A 22,448-nucleotide genomic window follows, 5' to 3' on the forward strand; every position below is an offset into this window, starting at 1 on the left:
TTAGAGGAAGGGAGTGAGCTGTGATTGATTGCTGCATCTTTGGAGGAAGGGAGTGAGTTGCAATCGGTTGTTGCATCATTGGAGGAAGGGATTAAGTTGTGAATGATTGTTGTGTCATTGTTGGTAAGGGGTGAGCTGCGATTGGTTGCTGCATCATTGGAGGAAAGGATTAGGTTGTGATTGGTTGTTGCATCATTATAAGAAGAGATTAGGCTGTGATTGGTTGCTGCATCATTGGAGGAAGGTGGTGAGCTGTGATTGGTTGCTGCATCATTGGAGGAAGGGATTAGGTTGTGATTGGTTGTTGCATCATTATAAGAAGAGATTAGGCTGTGATTGGTTGCTGCATCATTGGAGGAAGGTGGTGAGCTGCGATTGGTTGCTGCATCATTAGAAGAAGAGATTAGGCTGTGATTGGTTGCTGCATCATTGGAGGAAGGGAGTGAGCTGCAATTGGTTGCTGCATCATCGGAGGATGGGATTAGGTTTTGATTGGTTGCTGCCTCATTAGAATAAGAGATGAGGTTGTGATTGGTTGTTGCATGAGTGGAGAAAGGGAGTGAGTTGTGATTGGTTGTTGCATCTTTAGAGGAAGTGAACTGTGATTGGTTGTTGCATCTTTAGAGGAAGGGAGTGAGCTGTGATTGGTTGTTGCATCTTTAGAGGAAGGGAGTGAGCTGTGATTGGTTGTTGCATCTTTAGAGGAAGGGAGTGAGCTGTGATTGGTTGTTGCATCTTTGGTGGAAGGGAGTGAGTTGCAATCAGTTGTTGCATCATCGGAGGAAGGGATTAAGTCGTGAATGATTGTTGTGTCATTGTTGGTAAGAAGTGAGCTGTGATTGGTTGCTGCATCATTGGAGGAAGGGAGTGAGCTGTGATTGGTTGCTGCATCTTTGAAGGAAGGGATTAGGTTGTGATTGGTTGCTGCATCATTGGAGGAAAGGATTAGGTTGTGATTGGTTGTTGCTGCATCATTATAAGAAGAGATTAGGCTGTGATTGGTTGCTGCATCATTGGAGGAAGGGATTAGGTTGAGATTGGTTGTTGCTGCATCATTGGAGGAAGGTGGTGAACTGCGATTGGTTGCTGCATCATTAGAAGAAGAGATTAGGCTGTGATTGGTTGCTGCATCATTGGAGGAAGGGATTAGGTTTAGATTGGTTTATGCATCATTGGAGGAAGGGAGTGAGCTGCAATTGGTTGCTGCATCATCGGAGGATGGGATTATGTTTTGATTGGTTGCTGCATCATTAGAATAAGAGATAAGGTTGTGATTGGTTGTTGCATGAGTGGAGAAAGGGAGTGAGCTGTGATTGGTTGCTGCATCTTTGAAGGAATGGATTAGGTAGGTTGTGATTGGTTGTTGCTGCATCATCGGAGGAAGGGAGTGAGCTGCAATTGGTTGCTGCATCATCGGATGAAGAGATTAGGTTGTGACCGGTTGTTGCATCTTTAGAGTAGGAGGAGTAAGTTGTGATTGGTTGTTGCATCATTGGAGAAAGGGAATTAGTTACAATTGGTTGCTGTAAGATTATTTAATCTTATCTACCTTGGGCCTCACCCTCAGTTCCTATTCCACCCCATCTCCTTAGACCTCACTGAGAGAGTCACTCATAGTGTTACCCTCCCCCCCACTTGGCCCCTTGTTTATGTACCCCAATGTCTGTATATGGGGTGTTATTTGGTGGCTGGGCATGGTGCGGTAATCCGTCTCCCCGCTATACACCTCTACCATTGAAGTACCAGCATCCCGCGAAACGCGTAGAGACCCCAGCTCTATTCCCCGATCCTATTGAAGACTGTGTCTAGAGAAGGAGGTAATTGGGGGTCATGTGGTTAGAGGATAAAATTGTAAAGAATTTATTCATATTGACACTTTTTTATGATTTTTCTTTTATTTTTATACGTTGAATAAAACGTTGAGTTTTGATGATTTCTTTGATGTTTTGCGTTGCTCACAAGTCCACCTTTGTAATCGCTTTTCCAATTCATCGCGTTCTCCGATCTTATCCGACAAGAGTGCTGATCCGGTGAAGACACTGCGGTTTGCACGGATCAGTAGCCGGCGGTCCTGCGCTTAGAACGGCGCGGTTTGTGTTGCGATTGTATGTCAAGCCCTTCCTGCCCGCGAGCGCCGACCCAAAATTCCCAGCTGCCCATCGGAGGGCGCCGTGTCAGACATTCTTTCTCTGCGGCGCCCCTCCTCCTCCCTTATCTTTCCCCCACCACATGTGCGCTCCGCTCGCGCGTTCTGACGTCCTCCGTCCATCACGCCAATTCACCGCGGATTGCGTTTATGGCGAATGCTCCTAATTAGTCAGCCCGTCAGCGCTCCGTAATGAATGCAAACGCTAACGACTATCTCCACGGGATAATTCCCAGAGCTCAGCGCGTTTTACTTGTTGTCTGGTGAAGGCGAGAATGACCTGTGATTGGCTGATGTGGTCATCTATAAATATAGTGAACACGCCCCCCTTTGAGGGAGAGAGAGAGATACAAAGTAACATTGTTTATAAACATTGATCAGACAGGAGATAGAGAGATACAAAGTAACATTGTTTATAAACATTGATCAGACGGGAGATAGAGAGATACAAAGTAACATTGTTTATAAACATTGATCAGACGGGAGATAGAGAGATACAAAGTAACATTGTTTATAAACATCGATCAGACGGGAGATAGAGAGATACAAAGTAACATTGTTTATAAACATTTATCAGATGGGAGATAGAGAGATACAAAGTAACATTGTTTATAAACATTGATCAGACGGGAGATAGAGATATACAAAGTAACATTGTTTATAAACATCGATCAGACAGGAGATAGAGAGATACAAAGTAACATTGTTTATATACATTGATCAGACGGGAGATGGAGAGATACAAAGTAACATTGTTTATAAACATTGATCAGACGGGAGATAGAGAGATACAAAGTAACATTGTTTATAAACATTGATCAGACGGGAGATAGAGATATACAAAGTAACATTGTTTATATACATTGATCAGACGGGAGATGGAGAGATACAAAGTAACATTGTTTATATACATTGATCAGACGGGAGATAGAGAGATACAAAGTAACATTGTTTATAAACATTGATCAGACGGGAGATAGAGATATACAAAGTAACATTGTTTATATACATTGATCAGACGGGAGATAGAGAGATACAAAGTAACAGTGTTTATAAACATTGATCAGACGGGAGATAGAGAGATACAAAGTAACATTGTTTATAAACATTGATCAGACGGGAGATAGAGAGATACAAAGTAACATTGTTTATAAACATTGATCAGAGGGGAGATAGAGAGATACAAAGTAACATTGTTTATAAACATTGATCAGACAGGAGATAGAGAGATACAAAGTAACATTGTTTATAAACATTGATCAGACAGGAGATAGAGAGATACAAAGTAACATTGTTTATAAACATCGATCAGACGGGAGATAGAGAGATACAAAGTAACATTGTTTATAAACATTTATCAGATGGAAGATAGAGAGATACAAAGTAACATTGTTTATAAACATTGATCAGACAGGAGATAGAGATACAAAGTAACATTGTTTATAAACATTGATCAGGCGGGAGATAGAGAGATACAAAGTAACATTGTTTATAAACATTTATCAGATGGAAGATAGAGAGATACAAAGTAACATTGTTTATAAACATTGATCAGACAGGAGATAGAGATACAAAGTAACATTGTTTATAAACATTGATCAGGCGGGAGATAGAGAGATACAAAGTAACAGTGTTTATATACATTGATCAGATGGGAGATGGAGAGATATAAAGTAACATTGTTTATAAACATTGATCAGATGGGAGATAGAGAGAAATACAAAGTAACATTGTTTATAAACACTGATCAGACGGGAGATAGAGAGATACAAAGTAACATTGTTTATAAACATTGATCAGATGGGAGATAGAGAGAAATACAAAGTAACATTGTTTATAAACACTGATCAGACGGGAGATAGAGAGATACAAAGTAACATTGTTTATAAACATTGATCAGATGGGAGATAGAGAGATATAAAGTAAGATTGTTTATAAACATTGATCAGATAGGAGATAGAGAGAAATACAAAGTAACATTGTTTATAAACACTGATCAGACGGGAGATAGAGAGATACAAAGTAACATTGTTTATAAACATTGATCAGACGGGAGATAGAGAGATACAAAGTAACATTGTTTATAAACATTGATCAGACAGGAGATAGAGAGATACAAAGTAACATTGTTTATAAACATTGATCAGACGGGAGATAGAGAGATACAAGTACGTTTTGCCCTGTCAATGTGGGTGTGGCGAAACGTGTTGGGTGTGGCCTGGATGGGGCTGTTTTCGAATTCCACACACAGGGTTTTGTAGTGACGTGTGGCTTATAGAATACGATCATCGCTTGAATTGTATCTCTGGGGAAACATTTTTGTCTTGTTTTGTATAGAGGGGGAAGGGAAAGGTCCCTTGTCATATAGAAGAACAGAGAACAAGTAGAGATACATGAAGTATCTTTATTCGCTGAGAAATGTCTGTTACTAGGAGGTTTGCTGCGTGGTGACGTCGGATTTTTCGGGGGTTCTTCTTCTGTATAGATTGTTCCGTTTTGTTATCAGTTATTATTTATAATCTCATTAGTGTATATTACATCGTTTTATTTTATTCCATAGTTTCCATCTCACAGGAGAGACTTCCACCTTGTTAATTACGTTTTTAATGAACATTTTATATAATTTAACAATCGATTTAATTGAGTCTCTAAATTTAAAACCGTCTTTTCCATTTTTAATGAGGTTTTGTGTTCTTTATGTATTTTAATTATATATAATGTATTTTATTAATATAATCCGTCCTGATTTGTGTTTTATAAATATTTCTGAGTTTTCTTTCCATGTGTATTGGATACATTGTAATATGATTGGATTAATGGGAGGTTTTGTGTTTCTACTGTATGACCATTTTTTTTTGTGTTCTAGTCCTGAAAAAAGGAGGGGGGGTCTTTAACGGCCGAAACGTGCTGGGTGTTTAATTTCAATGGCCCAGATTCAAGAAGCAATTGCGCCTGTGTAACCATAGGTTACACAGCGCAATTGCTTACTTGCCCCGGCGTTACGAATGCTCCTGATTCAGGAACATCGTAACGCCGACTGCAGCCTAAAATCTGCGTGGCATAAGGCTCTTATGCCACGCATATCTTAGGCTGCATTCTACAGATGACTGCTAGGGGGCGCTCCCATTGTGCTCAGTGTATAGTATGCAAATTGCATATTAACACCGATTCACAACGTTGCGCGAGCCCTGCGTACGCAATTTACGTCGTTTCCGTACGGCGTGTTTAGCGTAAGGCTGCTCCTGCTAATAGCAGGGGCAGCCAATGCTAAAGTATACCCGTCGTTCCCGCGTCGCGACGTTCGAATTTTACGTAATTTGCGGAAGTGATTCGTGAATGGCACTGGACGCCATTCACGTTCACTTTGAAGCAAATGACGTCCTTGCGACGTCATTTGCCGCAATGCACGTCGGGAAAGTTTCCCGACGGAGCATGCGCTCGGCGCGGGAGCGCGCCTAATTTAAATGCTTCCCGCCCCCTACGGGATCATTTACATTAGGCGCCCTTACGCAGGGCAAGTTTACACAGCGCACACGCAATTTTACGGAGCTACTGCTCCGTGAATCGCGGGTAGCGCAGTAAATTTGCGGGGGCGCAGGGCAAAAACGCTGCCCTGCGCCTCCGCAAATAAGGGGCAAATCTACCTGAATCCGGGCCAATTTTTTTTTTCTTTTTTTGTTATGAGCAAACACCAATATTAAAGGATTCTGGATGTTTAGGACAGTGATGGAGAACCTTGTCACCCCCCAAGAACTGGTCTTTAATTTATTTTATATTTTTCGTGAATTGAAACACAAGTAGTGGGAACGCCCCTAATGTTGCAGAAATGATCAAACAAGATGGGTGAGGAACAGCCTGAGGATCGGCCACCATTGGGTGACCCGACCAATCAGAGAAATATGGCGATCGATGAGCTTGTAGACTGACACACCTCCTGTGTTCCGCAGGTGATCTGTACCCTGGTGGCCGCCTTCCTTCACTTCTTCTTCCTGTCTTCATTCTGCTGGGTGCTGACGGAAGCTTGGCAGTCCTACATGGCGGTGACGGGGCGTCTACGAAACAGGATCATCCGCAAACGCTTCCTCTGCCTTGGATGGGGTGAGATGATTGTTCCCTATTTCTGTGTTGTCCTCTGTTGTGTCATTTGTGTTTTTTTACATCGAAACAAAGAAATTATTATTATTATCATAGAGACACCGGCCAGAACAAAGACACCCTGACACCTAGGGGTCCAGAACAATGACACCCTGACACTTGGGGGTCCCAGAACAATGACACCCTGACACCTGGGGGTCCCAGAACAATGACACCCTGACACTTGGGGGTCCAGAACAATGACACCCTGACACTTGGGGGTCCCAGAACAATGACACACTGACACCTGGGGGTCCCAGAACAATGACACCCTGACACTTGGGGGTCCCAGAACAATGACACCCTGACACTTGGGGGTCCCAGAACAATGACACCCTGACACCTGGGGGTCCCAGAACAATGACACCCCGACACTTGGGGGTCCAGAACAATGACACCCTGACACTTGGGTGTTCAGAACAATGACACACTGACACTTGGGGGTCCAGAACAATGACACACTGACACTTGGGGGTCCAGAACAATGACACCCTGACACTTGGGGGTCCAGAACAATGACACACTGACACTTGGGTGTTCAGAACAATGACACCCTGACACTTGGGGGCCCCAGAACAATGACACACTGACACTTGGGGGTCCAGAACAATGACACACTGACACTTGGGGGTCCCAGAACAATGACACCCTGACACTTGGGGGTCCCAGAACAATGACACCCTGACACTTGGGGGTCCCAGAACAAAGACACCCTGACACCTGGGGGTCCCAGAACAATGACACCCTGACACTTGGGGGTCCCAGAACAATGACACCATGACACTTGGGGGCCCCAAAACAATGACACCCTGACACCTGGCGGTCCCAGAACAATGACACCCTGACACTTGGGGGTTCCCAGAACAATGACACCCTGACACTTGGGGGTTCCCAGAACAAAGACACCCTGACACCTAGGGGTCCAGAACAATGACACCCTGACACTTGGGGGTCCAGAACAATGACACACTGACACTTGGGGGTCCAGAACAATGACACACTGACACTTGGGGGTCCCAGAACAATGACACCCTGACACTTGGGGGTCCAGAACAATGACACCCTGACACTTGGGGGTCCAGAACAATGACACACTGACACTTGGGTGTTCAGAACAATGACACACTGACATTTGGGGGTCCCAGAACAACGACACCCTGACACTTGGGGGTCCCAGAACAATGACACACTGACACTTGGGGGCCCAGAACAATGACACCCTGACACTTGGGGGTCCAGAACAATGACACACTGACACTTGGGGATCCCAGAAGAAAGACACCCTGACACTTGGGGATCCCAGAACAATGACACCCTGACACTTGGGGGTCCCAGAACAAAGACACCCTGACACTTGGGGGTCCCAGAACAATGACACCCTGACACTTGGGGGTCCAGAACAATGACACCCTGACACTTGGGGGCCCCAAAACAATGACACACTGACACTTGGGGGTCCAGAACAATGACACCCTGACACTTGGGGGTCCAGAACAATGACACCCTGACACTTGGGGGCCCCAAAACAATGACACACTGACACTTGGGGGTCCCAGAACAAAGACACCCTGACACTTGGGGGTCCAGAACAATGACACCCTGACACTTGGGGGTCCAGAACAATGACACACTGACACTTGGGGGTCCCAGAACAATGACACCCTGACACTTGGGGGTCCAGAACAATGACACCCTGACAATTGGGGGTCCCAGAACAATGACACCCCGACACTTGGGGGTCCAGAACAATGACACCCTGACACTTGGGGGTCCCAGAGCAATGACACCCTGACACTTGGGGGTCCCAGAACAATGACACTCTGATATCACTGACTCTACCTGGTCTATGGAGATCTTTACATGAAGCCCCCCATAACAATGACATGATATAGGAAGGGTCCCAGCATGTGGCGGATTTATACAAGATCCGTCCTGCTCCTCACAGTTGTGTTCACTCTTCAATTTTCAGTGTTATTTATTTTATAATTCATGAAAATGTACATGAAAGATCTCCCGGTGTCATCGATTATCACGCATTTCCATCGTTCGGACGCCTTTTGTCCCCTCCCCCCCGTCACAAATAAGATTCCAGAGGGTGATAATTGCGGGATGAAGGAACTTCTCTTCTCATTGGATAATTCCGCTACATTGTAGAAATTATTCTCTCACCTAGACAAGTTCTCTATTGTCACTTCACATCTCACAGAACCTCATTCCGGCTCTCTGACGGCCGCCATGGCGTCACGCCACCCTTTAGCGACAAGGTGCTAATTGCATTTGAGATATCCCGACTCCCTGAAATAAAAGTCCCATCAACCCCCCCCCGCTCCCCTCCCTGGGGACGCCATTTGCGGGATATTGTATTTTAGCGTTATTGCTAAAAAGTATCTTTTTTTTTTTCAGGGCGATTCCAAATGATTGCATTTAATTTCTTTGTTTTCCTTAATTGCGTTGGCCGGAGGGGGGATCGGTAAAAACTGCGAGTCTTCGTGACCCCGGGAACGCGTTTTGTTCTTTCCAATTTAGGAAAATTAAGAAATGGACAGAAATTAGTTGCGGCGGAATTCGTTTCCCTGGCGTGAAATGGGCGTATTGGATATTATTTTCTGGCCGTAATCTGCGTCGGGGCGGGCAGAGATCGGTCAGCATGAAACTTGGAGGTGGGGGGGGCACATAAGGAGTCCCAGACGCCAAGGAGCTACAAGTCCCAGCATGTCTGATTGGTCAACGTTTTTGGGATGTGGGGTGAAGATGACTCATCCCTGGACTGAATATATTACATTGTATAATAGAAGATGTAGTCATTCCTGCTTTCTACTCATTCCATCCCTATAGACAGTCACCAGGAAGAACGAGAGGTGACAATGTCCATTGGGGACACCAATATGAACACCTCTTCCAATGGAGAAGGTCTAGACCAGCATTTCTGTCACGGCACCCATTGAAAGTGTGCAAAGGGATGGATGCCCGCATTCTCCACCCCGTCTAAAATGTAAAAAAAAGTAAATGTTACTTATCTATGGGAGACCTGACCCTGGGATGAGGCTCACAACCACGCCGATGAAAATAACTTCACATCAGAAGCACCCCTTCACATTGGAGGTCCTCCCATTATATCAGATGTCCCCCTATCACATAAGAAGTCCCACATGTCAAAAGTCATCCAATTACATCAGAGTTCCCCTCATCATGTCAGATCCCCCCCTCCCCATTACACCAGAGGTTCTCTCATCACATTAGAGGTTCTACCTTCAAGTCAGAGATCCCCCATTAAAGCAGAGGTCCCCCCATAACATCAGAGGTCCCCCCATATTATCAGATGTCTCCCAATACATCAGAGGTCCTCCTATTGCAGCAGAGGTTCCCTTATCACATCAGAGGTCCGGTCTTCCCATTACATCAGAGGTCCTCCATCACGTCAAAGGTCCCCCATCGTGTCAGAGGTCCCCCCATCACGTAAGAGGTCCTCCATCACATCAGAGGTTCTCCCATTACATCAGAGTTCCCTTCATCATGTCAGATCCCTCCCTCCCCATTACACCAGAGGTTCTCTCATCACATTAGAGGTTCTACCTTCAAGTCAGAGATCCCCCATTAAAGCAGAGGTCCCCCCATAACATCAGAGGTCCCCCCATATTATCAGATGTCTCCCATCACATCAGAGGTCCTCCTATTGCAGCAGAGGTTCCCTTATCACATCAGAGGTCCTCCCATCACATAAGAGATTCTCCCATTACATCAGAGGTCCCCCATCACATAAGAGGTCCCCTAATCATGTCAGATGCCCCCCCCCCACACCCTCTATTACATCAGAGGTTCCCTCATCACATTAGAGGTTTCCCCTTTAAGTCAGAAATCCCCAAAAACAGAGGTCCCCCATTACTTCAGAGCTCCCCATATTACTTCAGAGGCCAACCCCTAATGTCAGAGGTCCCCCTATAACTTCAGAGGTTTCCCCATCATATCAGATGTCCTCCCATCACATCACATCAGAGGTCATTAGGCCAGAGGTCCCCCCATCATGTCAGAGGTTCCCTCATCACATTAGAGCTTACCTCTTTAAGTCAGAGAGCTCCCATAAATAAGAGGTCTCCTGATCATATCAGAGGTTCCCCCGTTACTTCAGAGGTCCTCCCCTCTGTCAGAGGTCCCCCATCACGTCAGAGGTCCTCCCATTACATCAGAGGTCTCCCCATCACGTCAGAGGTCCCCCATTACATGAGAGGTCTTCCCATTACATCAGAGGTCCCCCATTACATCATAGGTCCCCCCATCTTGTCAGAGGTCTCCCCATCATGTCAGAGGACCCCCATTACATCAGAGGTCTTCTCATTACATCAGAGGTCTTCCCATTACATCAGAGGTCCCCCATCATGACAGAGGTCTCCCCATCACGTCAGAGGTCCCCCATTACATCAGAGGTCTTCCTGTTACATCAGAGGTCTTCCCATCACATCAGAGGTCTTGCCGTTACATCAGAGGTCTCCTCATCACGTCAGATGTCCCCCATTACATCAGTGGTCTTCCCGTTACATCAGAGGTCTTTCTCGTTACATCAGAGGTCTTCCCATTACATCAGAGGTCTTCCCATTACATCAGAGGTCTTCCCATTACATCAGAGGTCTTCCCATTACATCATAGGTCTTCCCATTACATCAGAGGTCTTTCCATTACATCAGAGGTCTTCCCATTACATCAGAGGTCTTGCCATTACATCAGAGATCCCCCCATCTTGTCAGAGGTCTCCCCATCAAGGCAGAGGTCCCCCATTACATCAGAGGTCTTGCCATTACATCAGAGGTCCCCACATCACAGATCTCATGATGACATCAGAGGCCGCTCAATTACATCAGAGGTCTCCCCATCACATCAGAGGTCCTCCCATCATGTCAAAGGTCTCCCCATCACGTCAGAGGTCCCCCATTACATCTGAGGTATTCCTGTTACGTCAGAGGTCTCCCCATCACATCGGAGGTCTCCCCATCACATCAGAGGTCTCCCCATCACATCAGAGGTCCTGCCATTACATCAGAGGCCCCCCATCTTCTCAGAGGTCTCCCCGTCAAGGCAGAGGTCCCCCATTACATCAGAGGTCTTCCCGTTACATCAGATGTCTCCCCATCACGTCAGAGGTCCCCCATTACATCAGAGGTCTTCCCGTTACATCAGATGTCTCCCCATCACGTCAGAGGTCCCCCATTACATCAGAGGTCCCCACATCACAGATCTCATGATGACATCAGAGGCCGCTCTATTATATCAGAGGTCCCCCCCATTACATTAGTGGTCCTCATATTACATCAGATGTTCCTCATCACAACAGAGGCTAATCTGTACCATGACAACTCATGATACTAATCCAGGGCAAACTGGGTTCCGTGCTCTTAGCACCCCGGCAAGCCCGGATTGCACCATATGGCGCCACAACACCCTGGTTGAGAAATGCTGGTTTTGGACGGCCTTTCTCAACCTTTGAAACTCCTGAGTAACCCCTAAAATAATTTCCAACCTCTGGGGGGAACCCTGGATGAGAATTGCTGGTCTAGAAGCTCTGTAAGGATCTTATTGCTGACTGTGTTCCCATGATTGAGAGTTCCCCTCACTTCCTGTAAAAGTCAGACAGAACAGGAAGAGATATTTTGGGGGCTCAGACAACATTGACAATTCTGAAGGATAGGTGGGTGGTATTGGGGACCCCAGACTGTTCTGGACCCAGCCTGTGATTGGACAGTAAAGGAAAAGCAACTGAGTAACTCTCACTTAGTTTTGGCTATGGGACAGGATGTGAAGGAAAGTCTCCCCAATGAGACAAGAAGTAAAGGAAAGTCTCCCCAATGAGACAGGAAGTAAAGGAAAGTCTCCCCAATGGCACAGAAAGTAAAGGAAAATCTCCTCAATGGGACAGGAAGTGAAGGAAAATCTCCGTAATGGGATAGGGAATGAAAAAAAGTCTTCCCAATGAGGCAGGAAGTGAAGGAAAGTCTTCCCAATGAGGCAGGAAGTAAAGGAAAATCTCCTCAATGGGACAGGAAGTGAAGGAAAATCTCTGTAATGGGTCAGGGAGTGAAGAAAAGTCTCCCCAATGGGACAGAAAGTGAAGGAAAGTCTCCCCAATGGGTCTGAATTCTGAAGGATAGGTGGGTGGTGGTGGGACCCCAGACTGTTCTGGACCCAATCCCAGCCTGTGATTGGACAGTAAAGGAGTAGATCTCACTTAGTTTTGGCTATGGGACAGGACATGAAGGAAAGTCTCCCCAATGGCACAGAAAGTAAAGGAAAATCTCCTCAACGGGACAGGAAGTGAAGTAAAATCTCCGTAATGGGTTAGGGAATGAAGAAAAGACTTCCCAATGAGGCAGGATGTGAAGGAAAGTCTCCCCAATGGGACATAAAGTGAAAAAAAATCTCCTCAATTGGACAGGACGTGAAGGAACATCTTCGTAATGGGACAGGGGATGAAGAAAAGTCTTCCCAATGGGACAGAAAGTAAAGGAAAATCTCCTCAATGGGACAGGAAGTGAAGGAAAATCTCGGTAGTGGGTCAGGGAGTGAAGAAAAGTTTCCCCATTGAGGCAGGAAGTGAAGGAAAGTCTCCCCAATGGGACAGAAAGTGAAGGAAAGTCTACCCAATGGGTCTGAATTCTGAAGGATAGGTGGGTGGTGGTGGGACCCCAGACTGTTCTGGACCCAATCCCAGCCTGTGATTGGATAGTAAAGGAAAACTCTCACTTAGTTTTGGCTATGGGACAGGACGTGAAGGAAAGTCTCCCCAATGGGACAGAAAGTAAAAGAAAATATCCGCAATGGGGCAGGAAGCGGCGGAAAATCTCCGTAATATGATAGGGAATGAAGAAAAGTCTTCCCAATGAGGCAGGAAGTGAAGGAAAGTCTTCCCAACGAGGCAGGAAGTGAAAGAAAATCTCCTCAATGGGACAGGACGTGAAGGAAAATCTTCGTAATGGGACAGGGGATGAAGAAAAGTCTTCCCAATGGGACAGAAAGTAAAGGAAAATCTCCTCAATGGGACAGGAAGTGAAGGAAAATCTCTATAATGGGACAAGGATTGAAGAAAAGTTTCCCTAATGAGGCAGGAAGTGAAGGAAAATCTCCTTAATGGGACAGGAAATGAAGAAAAGTCTTCCAAATGAGGCAGGAAGTGAAGAAAAGTCTCTCCAATGGGTCATGAAGTAAAAGAAAATATCCGCAATGGGCCAGAAAGTGAAGGAAAATGTCACCAATGGGACAGGAAGTGAAAGAGTCTCCTTAATTTGACAGGAAGTGAGGGAAAAGCTCCCAAATAGGACAGGAAGTAAAGAAAAGTCTCCCCAATTGGGCAGGAACTACCTTTGGGAACCAGTGCGGTGCCGCAAAGTCGGCATCGCACCAATTCGGATGGTGCCGTTGCCGGCAGTTGGAGGCGACTTGACATGTGAATGGGGGAGGGGCTAATTAATTTGAGTCCCGGAGAGAAGTTGGTGCCAGACTTAGGGGAAGGCGGGGGGGGGGGTCGGATTTAATGAGCCCATTGCCGTGTATTGTACCTGAACGATCGGCGTGGGGGGGCGGTAGAGGAGTAATTGTTTGTTTATGGTGTAATTTGCGCTCTTTTTGTACACAAAGCATGACATAAGCCGACGCGGATCCAGGTGATTATTACTCGCGGTAGGAGAGGGGTGGCGGTTCCCTGTGATGAGGATAGAATTAATGAATTAACATATTGTCTGTAATTAGTAAGTGGATACAATGTATCGTCTGGCGTTCTCTACCTGCCGCGCGTTCTTTAGTGTCTCGCTGCGAGGTGAGATTACAGATCTGTATCTTCCATATATATCCCCTCTCTACCGAAAATCAAGGCCGCCAATAAATACCGAAATCGCCAAATTCACCGCTAATATGGAAATGATTAGCGACCAATGGGAAACTGAAAAAATAAAAACATCAATTGCAGCCACTGTGCCCATCAATTGCAGCCCCTGTGCCATCAATTGCTGCCACTGTGCCCATCAATTGCTGCCACCCTGCCTATCAAACGCAGCCACTGTGCCCATCAATTGCCACCAGTGTGCCCATCAATTGCTGCCAGTGTGCACATCAATTGCTGCCAGTGTGCCCATCAATTGCTGCCAGTGTGCCCATCAATTGCTGCCAGTGTGCCCATCAAACGCAGTCACTGTGCCCATCAAATGCAGCAACTGTGCCCATCAAATGCAGAAACTGTGCCCATCAAATGCAGAAACTGTGCCCATCAAATGCAGAAACTGTGCCCATCAAATGCAGCCACTGTGTCCATCATACGCAGGCACTGTACCCATAAATTGCTGCCACTGTGCCATTAAACGCAGCTACTGTACTCATCAATTGCTGACACTGTGTCCATCAATTGCTGCCACTGTGCCCATTAAACGCAGCCACTGTGCCCATCAAACGCAGCTACTGTGCCCATCAAACGCAGCCTCTGTGCCCATCAAATGCATCCACTGTACCCATCAAACACAGGCACTGTACCCATCAATTGCCGCTACTGTGCCCATTATTGCTGCCAGTGTGCCCATCAATTGCCGCTACTGTGCCGATCAAATGCTGCCAGTGTGCATCCCCCGACCGCCCGGCACTTACCTTGTCTCGGTGGGGCAGCGGGTCACAGCGATGTCCTCCACGCTCCTCGGTGTCTTCTCCCGTCCTCTCTTACTGTCCTCTGCTATGATTGGATGCCTGAAAAGCTCCACCTTTTATCTTTAAAAAGCCGTCCTTGAGCTCCAGTCCAGTGACTTTGCCTAGGCTCAGGTGATGTCATCAGTCTGCTGCTGGCAGGAGGAAGCATTTCCTCAGTCTCCTTGCTTCAGTGACTTGCTACAAAAATACAATGTTACAGTCGGATTGCTTAGAGAGCTCAGTGATCAGATTGCAACATGGTAACTTTGTAGCAAGTCACAAGGTGGAAGGGTGCAGCAGGGGGCTGATCTGTGTCACAGGGATGGTGGGAACCCCTCATAATGGGCACAGCGGGTGTACAGACCCGGGAACTCAGCACAGGGATGGTGGGAACCCCTCATAATGGGGCACAGCGGGTGTACAGACCCGGGAACTCAGCACAGGGATGGTGGGAACCCCTCATAATGGGCACAGCGGATGTACAGACCCGGGAACTCAGCACAGGGATGGTGGGAACCCCTCATAATGGGCACAGCGGATGTACAGACCCGGGAACTCGGCACAGGGATGGTGGGAACCCCTCATAATGGGCACAGCGGGTGTACAGACCCGGGAACTCAGCACAGGGATGGTGGGAACTCCTCATAATGGGCACAGCGGGTGTACAGACCCGGGAACTCAGCACAGGGATGATGAGAACCCCTCATAATGGGCACAGCGGGTGTACAGACCCGGGAACTCAGCACAGGGATGGTGGGAACCCCTCATAATGGGCACAGCGGGTGTACAGACCCGGGAACTCAGCACAGGGATGGTGGGAACCCCTCATAATGGGCACAGCGGGTGTACAGACCCGGGAACTCAGCACAGGGATGGTGGGAACCCCTCATAATGGGCACAGCGGGTGTACAGACCCGGGAACTCAGCACAGGGATGGTGGGAACCCCTCATAATGGGCACAGCGGGTGTACAGACCCGGGAACTCAGCACAGGGATGATGAGAACCCCTCATAATGGGCACAGCGGGTGTACAGACCCGGGAACTCAGCACAGGGATGGTGGGAACTCCTCATAATGGGCACAGCGGGTTTACAGACCCGGGAACTCAGCACAGGGATGGTGGGAACCCCTCATAATGGGGCACAGCGGGTGTACAGACCCGGGAACTCAGCACAGGGATGGTGGGAACCCCTCATAATGGGCACAGCGGGTGTACAGACCCGGGAACTCAGCACAGGGATGGTGGGAACCCCTCATAATGGGCACAGCGGGTGTACAGACCCGGGAACTCAGCACAGGGATGGTGGGAACCGCTCATAATGGGCACAGTGGGTGTACAGACCCGAGAACTCTGCACAGGGATGGTGGGAACCCCTCATAATGGGCACAGCGGGTGTACAGACCCGGGAACTCAGCACAGGGATGGTGGGAACCCCTCATAATGGGCACAGCTGGTGTACAGACCCGGGAACTCAGCACAGGGATGGTGGGAACTCCTCATAATGGGCACAGCGGGTGTACAGACCCGGGAACTCAGCACAGGGATGGTGGAAACCCCTCATAATGGGCACAGCGGGTGTACAGACCCGGGAACTCAGCACAGGGATGGTGGAAACCCCTCATAATGGGCACAGCGGGTGTACAGACCCGGGAACTCAGCACAGGGATGGTGGAAACCCCTCATAATGGGCACAGCGGGTGTACAGACCCGGGAACTCAGCACAGGGATGGTGAGAACCCCTCATAATGGGCACAGCTGGTGTACAGACCCGGGAACTCAGCACAGGGATGGTGGAAACCCCTCATAATGGGCACAGCTGGTGTACAGACCCGGGAACTCAGCACAGGGATGGTCAGGATTGTCCTTAGTTCTCTATAAGGGTAATACAGTACACTCCTATATTATGGACATGGTGGGGGGGTGTTCTGTAGTCCTAACACACAACCTATCCTGGGGTGACAACGCTGCTCCTCTATAGATACAGTACAGTCAGCGTTGTCACCCTAGGATAGGAAGTGTGTTACTGGCAGGATCACCAGGTGACCATAAAAGGAAAAAAGGCCCAAAAAAGGAAGGCAGACACCCCCCCAAACCCCCCCACACCCCACCCCCATCCAAGGACAAGTCATCTGCAATATGTGACATTTTAGGGTTTAGACTTTCCATGAATGTAACGTGTGCAGTGCGTATAATGAGGGGGCGTGGTTTGTGTCTTTCAGGTCTTCCTGCTCTCGTGGTGGCGATATCAGTCGGTTTTACCAAAGCGAAGGGGTACGGCTCAGCGAACTAGTAAGTAATAAATATTTATATTTTTATTATTATTGTTTCATAATCATGTTTGGCAGAAGGAGCTCCGCCCCCTCCCCTCCGGCCTGCCCTGTATGAGATCAGATTTATAGAGAACTCAGCGACGCAGCGCAGACTCCGCCCCCGGCCTGCCCTGTATGAGATCAGATTTATAGAGAACTCAGCGATGCAGCGCAGACTCCGCCCCTGGCCTGCGCTGTATTATATCAGATTTATAGAAAACGTGGTGACGCAGCGCAGACTCCGCCCCCGGCCTGCGTTGTATTATATCAGATTTATAGAAAACGTGGTGACGCAGCGCAGACTCCGCCCCCGGCTTGCGTTGTATGATATTGGTTTTATAGAAGTCATGGTGGCACGACTCAGGCTCCGCCCCTGGCTTGCGTTGTATGATATTGGATCACAGCGCCTAAAATGTACATTTTTAACGGTGCCAGGGATCCTCAAACTACGGCCCTCCAGCTGTTGTAGAACTACACATCCCATGAGGCATTGTAACACACTGACATTTACAGACATGACTAGGGCATGATGGGAATTGTAGTTCCTGAACAACTGGAGGGCCGTAGTTTGAAGAGACCCCCCATGTACAAGAAAAACAAAAGAAGGGTTTCAGGATGAGCGTCTCCAGTGTCTCCTTTTGCCGTGTCTGCCCCGGATCCGCATGCTGCAGAGATAGACGGACGACCATAAGAGCTTTAATGCAGCAGATAAATAGCGGCGGGCCCCTGGCGGGCCCCTGGAGCCTCTGAGGTCTGTGTCTGCGGCGTCCTCCTCCTCCGGATGACGAGTTTCCCTCGTTATGTATTCAGCGCTGTGCGCCTGCTGGATACCCACAAGACTGCAGCAGCGTTCAATCATTTGCCTGAGAGAGAGAGAGAGCGGCACGCGGTGCCGTCCTCTGCAGCTGCTTCCCCCCTCCCCCGGAGCCTCTCACCTGCTCCCCACCCCCGGGATAATCACCTGCTCCGTTATTGTCAGTGCGCCGAGCGCCGGACCCATCGCTGGACTCGTCGCCGGACTCCTCGCCGGACTCAGCCTGGCTGGCTGCCATGCGTCCTGCGGGCTCGTCGCGCTCTCTCTGCAGGGGTATCCATCATCCTTCCCCCCTGCAGCCGCGCCGCCGACCGCAGCCAGCGCCGGCAATCTCCAGGACGGCGGGCCGGCCGCGCGCAAAAAAACTTTATTAATGCGGAACGCAGAGAGGCACCGCGTGCATTTTTTATTTATTTTATTTAAAATTTAATTAACATTTTCGATAAAATGTTTACATTTTTTACATTTTTATTCTCCCTGTAAACGACGCGACTGCGATTCCCTCGTTTCCCGAATACCGCGGAACTTTAACGTGCTTCTTTTTTTTTCTTCTCTGACCCCCCCCAAAATAAAAAATTGAAAAATCAACAAGATAATTACATAAAAAAAAAAATAACTTTCTATTTTCATTACATACCTAATTTTGCTTCCAGTGATGTCATCACCGGGTCTCTGTGCTGGTGGGAGGGGCCTTGCAGGGCACTGTGCATAGCTTCCTGAAAACATCCCGCCCCCCCCTGCCTCAATACTCCTTCTCATCCCCTGATGCAAGCAGTGGGAGGAGTTATGCAAATTTAAAATGCTTTCATGTGGGTGGAGGATTGGGCGTGCCCGCATTTGCATAGGTAACGCCCACATGTGACGCTGAGCCTCCATGATTGACAGAAGTGAAATCCAATGAATGAAAGTGGCGGGGCCAGAGATAGTCAGCCCTAAGCCCTGGTGCAAGCAGTGGGAGGGGTTATGCAAATATCAAAATGTCTTGATGGGCAGGTGTCAGTCTGGAGGAGTGGGCGTTCCTGTATTTGCATAGGTAACGCCCACATGTGATGCCGAGCCTCCATGGATAGGGCGGGGCCAAGGATAGTCAACCCTAAGCCCTGGTGCAAGCAGTGGGAGGAGTTATGCAAATATCAAGCAGTGGGAGGGGTTATGCAAATATCAAAATGCCTTGATGGGCAGGTGTCAGTCTGGAGGAGTGGGCGTTCCTGTATTTGCATAGGTAACGCCCACATGTGATTCCGAGCCTCCATGGATAGGGCGGGGCCAAGGATAGTCAACCCTAAGCCCTGGTGCAAGCAGTGGGAGGAGTTATGCAAATATCAAGCAGTGGGAGGGGTTATGCAAATATCAAAATGTCTTGATGGGCAGGTGTCAGTCTGGAGGAGTGGGCGGTCCTGTATTTGCATAGGTAACGCCCACATGTGATGCTGAGCCTCCATGGATAGGCCAGGGCGGGGGCAGGGATAGTCAGCCCTAAGCCCTGGTGCAAGCAGTGGGAGGAGTTATGCAAATATCAAGCAGTGGGAGGGGTTATGCAAATATCAAAATGTTTGAGGGGCAGGTGTCAGTCTGAAAGAGTGGGTGTTCCTAGGCAGGGTGTATTTGCTTAGGTAACGCCCACATGTGATGATAAGCCTCCATGATTGACAGAAGTGAAATCCAATGAATGAAAGGGGCGGGGCCAGGGATAGTCAGCCCTAAGCCCTAGTGCAAGCAGTGGGAGGAGTTATGCAAATATCAAAATGTCTTGATGGGAAGTGTCAGTCTGGAGGAGTGGGCGTTCCTAGGCAGGCTATATTTGCATAGGTAACGCCCACATGTGATGCTGATCCTCCATGATTGATAAAACTGAAATCCAATGAGTGAAGGGGCGGGGCCAGTCGGTATGGGGAGTGTATAGCAGGTGGTGAGGTGAGGCGCAGGAAGGGGGCGGATTTTAGCTGTTAAAGTGCAAATCAAAGACATTTTTTGGTTTGCATAGTGTGGGGAAGGATTGGAACCCCTGGCAGGTCTTTACTGCTATCCGGTGTCTCCGATGGAGAGATTTCCCTTCACTTCCTTTCCTGGTGACACCAGGTTCACTGGACAGGAAGTGAGAGAAAATCTCCAGCAGCAACACAGGCAGAAACAAAAATGATTTTAGGAGAGTCGGCGGAAGGCGAGAACCCCCCCCCCCCCCCCGGCAGACTTTTGTTAAATAAAATAAAGAGAGTCCAACGTCTTTTGATACAACATTTTAAACAGCCAACGCGTTTCAGGGGTTCAAAGCTCTGCCCTTCTTCAGGGCTGCTACAAAAAAAGAACAGTTCCAGATATACAAAATCCATCACTAATCCAACTCCACTAGAGGGAGCCGAGGAGCGCAGGAAGTACCACTAGAGGGAGCCGAGGAGCGCAGGAAGTACCACTAGAGTGAGCCGAGGAGTGCAGGAAGTACCACTAGAGGGAGCAGAGGAGCGCAGGAAGTACCACTAGAGGGAGCCGAGGAGAGCAGGAAGTACCACTAGAGGGAGCAGAGGAGTGCAGGAAGTACCACTAGAGGGAGCCGAGGAGCGCAGGAAGTACCACTAGAGGGAGCAGAGGAGCGCAGGAAGTACCACTAGAGGGAGCCGAGGAGTGCAGGAAGTACCACTAGAGGGAGCCGAGGAGCGCAGGAAGTACCACTAGACGGAGCCGAGGAGCTCAGGAAGTACCACTAGAGGGAGCAGAGGAGCGCAGGAAGTACCACTAGAGGGAGCCGAGGAGTGCAGGAAGTACCACTAGAGGGAGCCGAGGAGAGCAGGAAGTACCACTAGAGGGAGCCGAGGAGTGCAGGAAGTACCACTAGAGGGAGCCGAGGAGCGCAGGAAGTACCACTAGAGGGAGCAGAGGAGCGCAGGAAGTACCACTAGAGGGAGCCGAGGAGTGCAGGAAGTACCACTAGAGGGAGGACCTGTCACCTCTTATTTCTATTACATGAGATCTCCATAAAGAGGACCTGTCATCCCTTATTTCTATTACATGAGATCTCCATAAAGAGGACCTGTCATCTCTTATTTCTATTACATGAGATCTCCATAAAGAGGACCTGTCATCTCTTATTTCTATTACATGAGATCTCTCCATAAAGAGGACCTGTCACCTCTTATTTCTATTACATGAGATCTCTCCATAAAGAGGACCTGTCACCTCTTATTTCTATTACATGAGATCTCCCCATAAAGAGGACCTGTCATCTCTTATTTCTATTACATGAGATCTCCATAAAGAGGACCTGTCATCTCTTATTTCTATTACATGGGATCTCTCCATAAAGAGGACCTGTCACCTCTTATTTCTATTACATGAGATCTCCATAAAGAGGACCTGTCATCTCTTATTTCTATTACATGAGATCTCCATAAAGAGGACCTGTCATCTCTTATTTCTATTACATGAGATCTCCATAAAGAGGACCTGTCATCTCTTATTTCTATTACATGAGATCTCTCCATAAAGAGGACCTGTCACCTCTTATTTCTATTACATGAGATCTCCATAAAGAGGACCTGTCATCTCTTATTTCTATTACATGAGATCTCCATAAAGAGGACCTGTCATCTCTTATTTCTATTACATGAGATCTCTCCATAAAGAGGACCTGTCATCTCTTATTTCTATTACATGAGATCTCCCCATAAAGAGGACCTGTCATCTCTTATTTCTATTACATGAGATCTCCATAAAGAGGACCTGTCACCTCTTATTTCTATTACATGAGATCTCCATAAAGAGGACCTGTCACCTCTTATTTCTATTACATGGGATCTCTCCATAAAGAGGACCTGTCATCTCTTATTTCTATTACATGAGATCTCCATAAAGAGGACCTGTCATCTCTTATTTCTATTACATGAGATCTCCATAAAGAGGACCTGTCATCTCTTATTTCTATTACATGAGATCTCCATAAAGAGGACCTGTCACCTCTTATTTCTAGTACATGAGATCTCCATAAAGAGGACCTGTCATCTCTTATTTCTATTACAAGGGATATTTGCATTCCTTGTTATAGGAATAAAAGTGACACAAAAATAAATAAATAAAGGAACAGCGTAAAAATAAAAAGTAAAATAAATAGCGTGAGAGCGAGAGCGATAATTCTAGCACTAGACCTCCTCTGTAACTGTAAACTGGTAACCTGTAAAAAAAAATTAAAGCAATGCTTATGGAGATTTGTGAGTACCATAGTTTGGCTCCATTCCACATGTGTGCGCAATTTTAAAGCGTGACATGTTAGGTAACTATTTACTCTGCGTAACATCATCTTTTATATTTTACCAAAACATTGGGTTTTATATATATATATATATATATATATATATAGATGGAATGGTTACATTTATTTGCTAATTCCGTTCTGCATTCTTT

At 47.5% G+C, this 22,448-nt stretch overlaps 1 protein-coding gene across 2 annotated transcripts in view; it reads left to right on the forward strand.

The window, feature by feature from the left end:
• Positions 1-22,448, forward strand: part of ADGRB1 (adhesion G protein-coupled receptor B1) — a 735,432-nt gene that overhangs the window by 606,009 nt on the left and 106,975 nt on the right. For both annotated transcript variants that reach the window (XM_040352071.1, XM_040352072.1), the window contains exons 21-22: positions 6,094-6,244; positions 17,153-17,222. In XM_040352071.1, coding sequence (XP_040208005.1) covers positions 6,094-6,244; positions 17,153-17,222 — 221 coding nt within the window. The remainder of the gene's footprint in view (positions 1-6,093; positions 6,245-17,152; positions 17,223-22,448) is intronic.

The sequence above is a fragment of the Rana temporaria genome, chromosome 5 (genome assembly GCF_905171775.1).
Source record: "Rana temporaria chromosome 5, aRanTem1.1, whole genome shotgun sequence".
In the NCBI taxonomy this organism is placed as follows: Eukaryota; Metazoa; Chordata; class Amphibia; order Anura; family Ranidae; genus Rana; species Rana temporaria.